Genomic DNA, 10,052 nt, shown 5'->3' with positions numbered 1-10,052 from the left:
ATGATCGTATTTATTTTCAAGGTAGACACGATCAAAATAATAATAAACGCGTTATCCACTACGTGGCCAGCCGTCGATTGGTCTGCACCCGTAGGTGACGTATCGTTTTACGAAGTTGCAATCAGTTTCATTTTTGTTGCTTTTGTACATTCGTATTATTCGTTTTTATTTATCGTTGAGCGTGATTCGTCAACGTCCTTATCTATTCCAATCTTTAGATTATTAAATTACTCTGACAATAAGCTCACACATCGTCACCGATTACATTTCATGCGAGCCGAGTGCGGTCCTGTTCAATAGTTTTCCTGCGACTGTGCGCGTTCATTTGTTTCGGTTGTGTTTATATCTTGAAAATTAAGAAACTTTCGAAGTGAAATTGTCGAGATTTACGACCGGGACTCCCTGTATTGAACTATTCCACGCTATTCAATTTTGCTCCCACCTCAGGTAAAAAATAGCTAAAACTAGAGGCGTGATTTAGCGATAACATCAAATCCACCTCAAGAGATCTAATACATAAATTAAACTTTTTCGTAGCGCTTCGTCTCAGATGGAATTTTGCATCGCCTCTAAAATGGCTTTAAAACTTTCGCGAAAAATAGAACAAAAACATTAAACCACGGCGCAATTTATTTCAATTGCTTCTAGCATTTCTATAATTTATGATCCAACTCCAAAACCCTCTCAGGTATAGGAAAATCGAGGGCGTCGCTGTTTCTTGAAGTTTGATAACCGCTCAGCTGAATATTTCCGACATCTTTGTAAAACGCCGGGAGTTAAGCTCATGGTGACTGTTTCCCTCATACATTAAAGCTGCAGCGGCATGCTCACCAAGCGATTCAAGCGTGTTTTTATGAAGCGATTTCAAATCATTTACCTTTTTTGTTAGTTTTTCATTAGGACGGCGGACCTGGCACAACTCTGTGTGCACCAACAACAACGTTAAACGCAAAAAATGGCGATGCGGACACCTCGACATCAGAACGACTCCTTCTTGCTGCAACGCGTTACGTCACCAAACAAAAGACTAACCGAGTGCTTTCCAAAGGCAAATTGGTCGTTCGTTTCGGTAATCATACCGGATGGTCGTAGAGCTAAAACGTCACAGTGGGCGGCAACCTGTAAACGTAGGGCGACACTTAAACAATGAGCTATTTACCACCAAACATCTATTAGTTGCCAAATGTCTCTAAGAGTTCAACTCCAAGTCGAGGTTTTACATGCGTCCCCGTCCGTGTCGGTTTTTTACTGCACCTCCCGATTTTCTGAAAAGAAGAACTGTTTCACCTCACTTTATCGGAGTTTGTCTTGTCGGCCTAATCCTAAGAAAACATTTTAAAACTCCCCTTTTCTCTTTGCCAAAGTAAAGGTAAATAATAAAAGTAGGTACTTCGGGTTTAAAAAACTAATGCCCTCTAGGGTTTAGTTTGCAAAGAACTGACTGCAATAGACGGCAAATTCCCTTGTGCGACTCCAGATCGAGGTAAAATAACACGAAAGGATTCGGTTCTTTTTTCGTGACTTCACTGCAAGAGCAAACTGCATATTTAATCGGAAACTGGACGATGCGGATGGAAACGTCGCGATGCCCCATAAGGGCAATGGGCCGGATGTCGGAGTAGATAGATTTATGGGATGTTTAATTTTTCATGTCCGCTTTGATCTCAGCTGGGTAAGGAATTTTGATTAACCCTATAAGCGTCCTAAGGTTCTGTATAATGGAACTCGCTCAAAATCGAACAGTATGTACGTCGAACCCTTGCAGTGTGGGTGAAAGCACCTACAATGCACGTGACATTTGTCATCGACACAACGTATTATGAACGTGACGTACTCAATGCCGCATGAAATTCAAGATTACTCTTACCCTTCAAAATTCTCCAGAAAAACCTCTCGAGTTTTTTTGTTTCTGCAATTTCCCTTTGAAATGAGAAATACAAAGTTTGTCCCAAAATAAAACTTTCTCGAGTCTTTGCTTATTTTTGATTTTGTGCCTCTGAATTTGTCTCCTCGGGATTGCTTGAGGCGTGTCCGGCGCGCCCAGTCGTCTAGAGTAACGCTAAGTCAACCAGTTTTGCCTGGAATTACGGAAACTTGCGGAAGGGCAGTATTGCAATTTACTACATCATTCGTTCTTTCCTTTGAAACATACTTTTCGAACCCGCCGTCGATTTTACGCTAAACCGCTTGAGAATAGCAAACATTATATTTTCTAGGGTCCACTAAAAAAGACAGCTTTCCTCACGCTTTATCAACACCGTTCTCATCTCTAAAGAGATACCCCTTAATGTCAGCGCAGACACGATCGCGAGACAGAAAAAATTCGTTGCACTTATACGAGCAATTTTTATTCCTCGTTTCGTGGAGATTTTACAAAAATCGTTCCAACTTTCAGTCCTCGCTGTATAATTGAAAATGAGTAAAAACCTAAAGAACAATGAATGCAGTGAACTCGGCACAAACATTCCTCGAAGAAAATTTCCGGCCGTTATCTGAATCTACTAAAGCAATTTCCACTCGAACTATTTCAAGAAAGTAATTTAATTTAGGTATGACATGTACCTTAATTAAATTCGAAAATCGATTTTCTTTTACAGACGTTAAGCAAGCTTGAGCTTTTTCCTTATGGTTAGAAAATGTTATGTAGAATTTGGATTTAAAGTATTTCCATCAGCAAACTCTTATTTGATTTGGTTTGGATTCAACCACTCCGTTTAACCTAAACTTAATTTATTTCTTTCGGCAACTGTAAAGATGGTTTACTTGGGGTGAGGTAAAGTCAAACTCGTTTAAATCTCAGGAAACTAGAGATTGATTTTTACGTCTAACGAGAAATGAATATTAACGTTTTCATAAACAAAATTTCTTTAGCTGACTAAGTGAATTACTGCAAGAGCACGAAATGGTACTCGTTACAGTTAACTTCACTAATATAAACAAATTTCAATAATCGCAGAAAAAGATCCCACTGATGGGTGAGTTCTTTTCGATTATTAATGAAGACATCTCGGAAACGTTACGCTCAGTTACGTCCGTCAGCTATAGGAAATTGAAGCTATTTTTTAGATTTACAAAGAAATTAGATGAACCCGTTAGGTCGCATTAGGAAATGTTAGTTTATGTGGTTCGTGTCATATTGTTATATAAAATCACACTCTGCACCTAAAACTATGAATTCTCTAACTGGTTACAATATATAAATTTATAAAACTATTATAAAACTTGTTTGCGATTAAAAAGCAGAAACTTAAGTTATGAAGACGATGGCTATATATATTAAAACTTTACCGTCAAGTTTATCGCTTCAGGCCACCTTAAATTTTTCGATCTGAGTTTTATGCAAGCAATCTCTCTTATTAAAAGTTTTAATTTAGTTTATAGAGATAATATGTTTGTGTTGAATAAATACGGTTCAGACGAGAGATAAATTGCGATATTAGCTGAGCCGACTTTATGGCCTTTTGCCGCCGTTGTTAGCATTGCATTCTATTGAACATAGAAATATGAGTAACAACGGTCCACTAACTTCGTGTCGCTATAAAGATTATCATCTAACTAACGTTTAAAGAAGAGTAAGATCTCAATATTGTCACGTCTAGCGTATAATTTGTCGAGTCGGTAATACTTCGTAAATATACTTTTAAAGACCCTCAAGTATTTTAACTATAAAAATACTCGAGAGTTTGACCAGTCCTAATTCCTTTCAGTGAGTTCTGCAGCTTTTATAGCCATTAAAAACCAACAAAAGAAACTTGTCGCCGGATTGCACATCATGTTTACATTTTTTCTACTCGAACGATAAATTCCTTTGCGAACATTCCACTAACTTTTTTTTACGAGAAAATAAATATTTAGGTTGGTTTGTTTTGAAATAAAAAACCCATGATCAATTGGAGCAATATTTAATAATTTAAACTAATTACATTTCATTCGTTACTTACGGAAGAGAGGGGAAATAAATATAAGTGAAATAAAATGCTTTAACTACAGTAAATATTACATTTAGTGTAAAACGTGTTACTTTTTTTTAACGTGGGCCATCGGTGCGGATCGAGGTGCAGATCGCTAAAACATTTTTGGGTTTACACGCTGGAGGTACATATATATATATATATATATATATATTTTGAAGGGCTTTCAAGATATTTTGAGATACAAATCTATCGGCTACCTGTCGCTCAGTACGAACGGAATAATCCTCTGCAAAAAATACTTTTTCTTCAATTTCAATGTCAGGCCAATTATGATTACTGTCGCGTGGACAAATCACAGCCATTTAAACTTTTTATTTTGGAGTATAGTGTTTTATTCAATAAATTACAACTCTGCTCTCTCGCCTCCTGAAGTGTATTTACTTTTCTTCTTATCCTTCCATCCTGGTTCAGGCGGACAGTAACAGGCTTGTTTTTGTGCATCCATATAAGATTTACAGCCTAAGGTTAGTGTTCCTGTAAATAACATTTTAGCAGCTCCTTTACAAGCTAAAAATAAAAAAAAAGTCGTTATTTCAAGCTTCTCCACCTTGTATTTGTCTCATCATTCACTTTCGGATATAGATAAATTATCATAACATTAATTATTGGACACTCTATCAATTTGGACCCTAACTAAACTTACCTTTAGTCATGGTTTGTCCACCAGAATTTTCTAAGTAGCTGTCGCAATGCCGATAAAGACATCTTTTAAAATCAAGATCACAGACCTCTTTATTTTTATTACAAGTGTCGTAACATATGTCATGTGTGTTGCAACATTTTTCCATTGCAGCAAATGGTAAGTAATCAGAACTAATTTTTACTCCTAAAGATCCACATCCATTGGAACTGGGTACGTGATTTCTATTGGGTTTTGGAACTGCACCTAAAATAATAGGACAAGTCAAGGTTTGACTAATATCATTGCTAACTATGCAACCACCGTTAAATGGCGTAAACCATGAGTAATTACTTACCAGTGGGGCATTTAAAAATGCAGTCTTCCTCCACAGCTGCATCAAACAATTCGTGCACAGATTTAAATTTTTGAGCAACTTTTATCGCATTTTGAATAATATCTCCAAATACTGTCTCAGCAGAAAAAATAGCATCACGTAAACTACCTAGAAGCCCTGAACCATATCCTGAATAGATGTATCCCAAAAATGTCAGGACATAAATTGAAATTTTCCCATAAGAAATGTTCATTGTTATTGTTTTTTTTTTTTTATATAACACAATCTAACACACAACACTCAAGCGAGCCTCACGAGTATACTGTACGTTCTAAGGATTACGTATACCATAAAATATAGTAAAAATTCAAACGAAATACACGTCAACGAATATTACTTAATTTGAGGTGCGAATCCTCCGTCGTTACACTTACCGGTGACCTCGTAGTCACATACAGGAAAAAATTTCTAAAAATGGAATGAAACATAACCTAAAAACTAATCTTTGGCCAATCAAAGGAGAGCAGTAGAGGTTAGACATTTCTGCTGTCTTCCGCTTTTGACGATCTGAAAAGTCCTAAAACTATTTTTTGCACTTTTAGTGCCATCTGTGTTTCCTTTCGCAATACACAGTATTTCTTTCTGATGGCGACACCTCTTTTTGGACTTGTTAGGAAATATTAACACTAATGAAACGGTTTAAATAGTTTGGATCCATTTAATTAACTTAGAACTTTAAAAACGCTGACATTTTAATGTTACTATCTAACGCTACCTTGGAAAGCACTTGGCTAATTAGATAAGTTTATCGATTGCTATGTTTCTGCATAACGAGTCATTACTTTATTATTATTATTATTGAAGACCACAGCTTCAAGTAGCAATGGTCATTTAAAAAATACAACTGCCACAAACTAATCAGCCACGTAGACTAATGATAAATTACATTAATGAAGGTTTCCATATTGAACATTAAAATGTTGCCGAAAACCTACAAAAATAATAACGCCTGGAGGCCACAGATTACTAAACGCAATTAAAAATACATAGGGATCCTATTTCCCAATGGAACTATAAAATTGCTTAATTTTGATCAAATAACGGAAACTTTCATTAGCGACATATTGAGAACGATCCTAGAAATTATGTCACCTGAAATAGGCGATGCGTAGTAACGTCGTGGAAGGCTTTCTAGAAGATTGATTATGGTATTTACAACATGACGGCTGCTCTTCTATGGACCAGCATTGCTTTCTTTCTTGTTATTGTTAATCGTGAGCTCACCTGTTGACAGCTGCAAAGAGCCAGACCAAAGCATGAGAGGAGAACCATTCTCGGTAGGTGGTGTGACTTACTATGTCTGAATTACCTTTGAAGCTGAAATATTTTCCTCCATAATTGACGCAAAAAAATGATATTGCTAATGATATATGATTTCAGTCAACAGTTTTGCTCTCTACCTCAAATAATACTTCCCCAGTGATAGTGACTATCCAAATTCAAGCAGTTTTCAAAAGACCACTTATATTGTCTTTTTATCACTAATAATTGCTTATTTGTCTACACAAGGCCGCCACACTAGCATAGCCAAAAGCGAATTTATGTTTCATTAATAATTAACGTTTCAAAACGATTTTTTGTGGAAACTAATTCATTCACAACGACGTTTCCAATAAAAAATACGAAGAACGTTAACATGCCGTTTTCATGATTAGAAAAGCTTCAAAGGTAACTCCAGATTAGAACTAAATTACTGGATAAATACCTCGTCGGCAAAACGATGATAACACATATTGGGATCTACATAAGCGGTAGGAATCCGTAGAAAACGGGCTTTGAACTGTTAGTTATGTTTTAAAACTTAAACTATAAATACCTCGTGATACGAAAGAAGTCGTACTAAAGTACAAAAAATTGCGCGTACAGTGTTGCCAACTGTTTGCAGCATTGTCGGGTTGTTTCACTGCTGAAAACTTATATGACACTTTCGTCGGCAATGTCCTGTGATATTTGATAAATAAATTGAAATAACAACATCAAACCACATAATATCAATAATTCAATATTTGCTGTTATACTCGATTTAAAGAAAAATAGGTGGAAATGCATCCAATGCAATACAGCATATACGTGAACGTCCATTTGATGACCACCAATCGCAATACTTAATATTCTTTATGTTAAACACCACTTAAAATGTTTCTAAAAGGAATTTAACCAAACTAGACAATTCTGTAAGAAACAAAAAGTTTGATTATACAATTTTACAGCGCTGGGAGTTTCAGTTTAAGAAAGATCCCTTGGCCGAGGATACACTAAGAAAATATTAGAATTTAACACGTCGGGCTGCTCACAGTAGAAGCAGGTTTCCTGCTTAACAGCCAGCAGCTAATTGGCGCCGTCTATACGATTCTGATATGATATTTTTAAACTTATGATAACACAAGTGATGCTGAAACTTGTCAGCGCCGCACGGTTTGTTCCTATTGCTTTGCTGTCAGTGGAAACCTGCACCTACTATGCGACTTTACAATTTACACCTGAGAAAACGTTCCCAGTTTAGTTTGGCTATTCCAAAAAATATTTCTGAATTTCCGTGACATATTGGATTCTTGGCCGTGTTTAACTACTGCTCCTCGTAAAATACTTATTGCTTCTTACAATCTTGTCTATGAAACTTAATGGATCGAAACTATAATATTTAACAGGTAATTTTTCATTTCGGAGAAAAAATACTCGTAATATCTTTCGTCTAATCATGTCAGGCCTAGTGTATTCATTTGAAACTTTTGCAGATTACAAGATAAAATCTGTACTTAGTGCCATTTGGCATCTGGAACAGCCTGTATACTGAAAAAACGTGACAGTAGTAAGACATTTATCACAGATTTAAATCGAATTCTGCAGCCTTTAAAACACACGTTTAAACGAATTTACAAATTCGCATTTAAATGCAAACATTGCCAAACAGTCTGATCCACCATTATAAACAAATTTAAAAAAAGATTACAGAGCCACTAACCTGTGTAAAAACTGGAAGAAATGTTTGGTTAATTCAGGCTCAATTGAAATAGCACCTACCTGCGTTGCATGTTCTTACTCGTCAACTACAAATTCGTTGAAATTAGCGCCGATGCCTGTGGGAATGGTGGTGGTGATGGTGGTGACGGTGGCGATCTAACGAGAAGGGAATATGTCTAATATATAAGTAACTGTTGATATAACCATCAAAGAAATAGCGTCTCGCAACGCAATTTTAAACTTTCGAATATTTCCACAAATAAACATCGTCACGTATCACAATAATTTGATAATGTGACCCGCTGAAGCCAAGACGTCAACAACCTTACCTTCACGGTCAGAGCGATGCCGCCTCTCGTGGTCTCTCTCCCGTTCCCGGTGCTTAGTGTCACGCGTTTCAAAGTCTCTACCACGTTCGTGATCTCGCTCCCTCTCTTCATCCCTATTCTTTATCTCCCTATATGATACAATAATAAGATGTATGAGTCGGTCAGGACAGAGATAACACCATTTGAATTTGCATTTACCTCTGTCCTGACCGACTTCTTTCCCTTTCCTTGTCTCTGGTTCTCTCCACATCGCGCTCCCTTCTCCGCATTCTGTCACCATCCTTCTCTCTAACAAATTTTCTAGGCTCTTTGGATTCCATGATAATTGCAGTAATTTCTTCAACGGCTTTTTTCAGTCTCATGTAGCCCATATGTTGTTTTCCCATTAAATGATCATCAATCCTTTGTTGAGCATCACCTACAATCAAAAAGGCCCCACAAACTTCGCACACCTCCATTTGTTTCTCTTGTTCTACAGCCAGTTGTGCCGTTAGATTCAGTTGACCTATTTCAGATTTCCTGAGAGCTTCTCTTTCTTCCTTTAGTTGATCACAAAGTTTCATAAGGCCCTGTGCTTGTTCTACATTCCCATCTGTGCCGGCCTCCTCTGCCTCTCGTTCTAAATCATTGATTCTTTCATTTAATATGTCTATTTTCTCCTGATTCTTTTCAGCTTGTTGTGGATTTGTGGAAGCCAGGACACTTTTTCCACTAAGAGCTAACCGCTGCTTGCCTTTCACAATTTTTCTCTCTACCTCAGTCAGCATACTAGTGCAAAACCTTATGAAATCTTCCTGATATTGAATTTTTCTAAAGTGAGCTTTTTTGGCCTCTTGAAATAATTTACGGGCTTCCTCATCGTGTGTCTTTGAACACGGGCCCAGGTCAGCTCTTGTGTTTACAAAAAGGTCATGTGGGCAGAACTTTACCATAAAAAATTTACAATACTGAAAAGAAAGAATAATCAAAATCTAAACATAAATTACTCAGAAAAGATGAGACTACACACTACAGAGCAAGACAAAACAGAGTACAAAACTGGTCTCTATAAATACACTCTATCTATTCCCAAAACTGTGCCCCTTTAAACATTTAAATCAAAAAAATAAAGTCCCAGTCGACTTCTCATACCTCATAGGTGCTGTAACCAGACCGCTATAGTGAATCAACCCTTGCAACAGGCATAGAAATATTAATCCTGTTCCAAATACTGCTGTGAAATAGGAAATACTTACCTCTGGATCTTCCCAGTCAGTAGATCTGAAATTTTCATTTGGGGCTATGTTTCGATGTCTTCCCATAAGCTCATCAAGAAGCTGAGCTGCTGCGAGAACTGCCATTCTTCTAGATCAAGGCAGGAGGGCCTTCAGCCTCACAAGTCCCACAACTACAACTGACCTATTCCACTCCTCTGAAGTCTCAATTGCTAACAACAGATTATAAATTTCTTTTCTTTGCTTGTTGTAGCGAGGGTCTAAGTTGAATTAATGAGTGAGCGAGCAAACGCGGAACGTATGAAAAATCAAATATTAATGTGAAATTAATCAGAAAGAGCAATCACCGTACTAATATAATTAAGTATTCTTACTTCCAACTTCGGACAAAAATTCATAACTTTATTTAATTTATTACCACAGTGACAAGTGACAAAGCAAAGTCAGAGGACGACAGGAATGATAGTTGACAGGATAAATTGAGAGTGTGTTCAGTATCCTCTGGGTTTCGTTCGAAATAATACTCCCACTGTTCCTAAAGGATTCCAAGGTTTACTT

At 36.9% G+C, this 10,052-nt stretch overlaps 3 protein-coding genes across 6 annotated transcripts in view; 1 reads left to right on the top strand and 2 right to left on the bottom strand.

The window, feature by feature from the left end:
• The window catches only part of LOC136338931 (tubulin glycylase 3A-like), a 53,065-nt gene that overhangs the window by 32,537 nt on the left and 10,476 nt on the right, over positions 1–10,052 (top strand). Inside the window, exon 1 of one of the 3 annotated variants that reach the window (XM_066281751.1) lies at positions 65–447. The exons of the other annotated variants lie outside the window; for them this stretch is intronic. The gene's annotated coding sequence lies outside the window, so the exon portion shown is untranslated. Of the gene's footprint in view, positions 1–64; positions 448–10,052 lie in introns of those variants that run through there. 3 annotated transcript variants of the gene reach the window in all.
• GXIVsPLA2 (phospholipase A2 group XII) lies at positions 3,886–5,501 on the bottom strand. The gene is made up of 3 exons (XM_066281791.1): positions 4,952–5,501; positions 4,618–4,860; positions 3,886–4,481 (listed from the first exon to the last, which is right to left on the bottom strand). Exons 1-3 carry the CDS (start codon positions 5,181–5,183, stop codon positions 4,318–4,320), a joined length of 639 nt encoding a protein of 212 aa, XP_066137888.1. The 5' UTR covers positions 5,184–5,501; the 3' UTR covers positions 3,886–4,317.
• LOC136338944 (luc7-like protein 3) lies at positions 5,635–9,932 on the bottom strand. Of its 2 annotated transcripts, none has more exons than XR_010732037.1 (5): positions 9,516–9,932; positions 8,479–9,227; positions 8,281–8,408; positions 6,696–8,107; positions 5,635–6,224 (listed from the first exon to the last, which is right to left on the bottom strand). XR_010732037.1 is itself a non-coding variant. In XM_066281786.1 (5 exons), exons 1-4 carry the CDS (start codon positions 9,618–9,620, stop codon positions 8,055–8,057), a joined length of 1,035 nt encoding a protein of 344 aa, XP_066137883.1. In that variant the 5' UTR covers positions 9,621–9,932; the 3' UTR covers positions 5,635–6,224; positions 8,012–8,054. The 2 variants fall into 2 exon arrangements, 1 of the variants encoding a protein (XP_066137883.1); XM_066281786.1 differs by having other exon boundaries at positions 8,012–8,107.

This window comes from Euwallacea fornicatus, chromosome 4 (assembly GCF_040115645.1).
Source record: "Euwallacea fornicatus isolate EFF26 chromosome 4, ASM4011564v1, whole genome shotgun sequence".
NCBI lineage: Eukaryota > Metazoa > Arthropoda > Insecta > Coleoptera > Curculionidae > Euwallacea > Euwallacea fornicatus.
Note: the sequence above shows the minus strand (reverse complement) of the source record. Positions and strands in the feature narration are given on the sequence as shown.

What these genes read in the sequence shown, in the direction of transcription:
- GXIVsPLA2 (XM_066281791.1), bottom strand. Translation starts at nt 5,183, where the DNA reads ATGAACATTTCTTATGGGAAAATTTCAATTTATGTCCTGACATTTTTG. An exon ending in CATTTTTAAATGCCCCACTG is followed by an intron (nt 4,861 to 4,951) that starts GTAAGTAATTAC and finishes CTATTATTTTAG; the next exon opens with GTGCAGTTCCAAAACCCAAT. An exon ending in TGGACAAACCATGACTAAAG is followed by an intron (nt 4,482 to 4,617) that starts GTAAGTTTAGTT and finishes TTTTATTTTTAG; the next exon opens with CTTGTAAAGGAGCTGCTAAA.
- LOC136338944 (XM_066281786.1), bottom strand. Translation starts at nt 9,620, where the DNA reads ATGGCAGTTCTCGCAGCAGCTCAGCTTCTTGATGAGCTTATGGGAAGA. An exon ending in AGAAGTCGGTCAGGACAGAG is followed by an intron (nt 8,409 to 8,478) that starts GTAAATGCAAAT and finishes TGTATCATATAG; the next exon opens with GGAGATAAAGAATAGGGATG. An exon ending in GCATCGCTCTGACCGTGAAG is followed by an intron (nt 8,108 to 8,280) that starts GTAAGGTTGTTG and finishes CCTTCTCGTTAG; the next exon opens with ATCGCCACCGTCACCACCAT.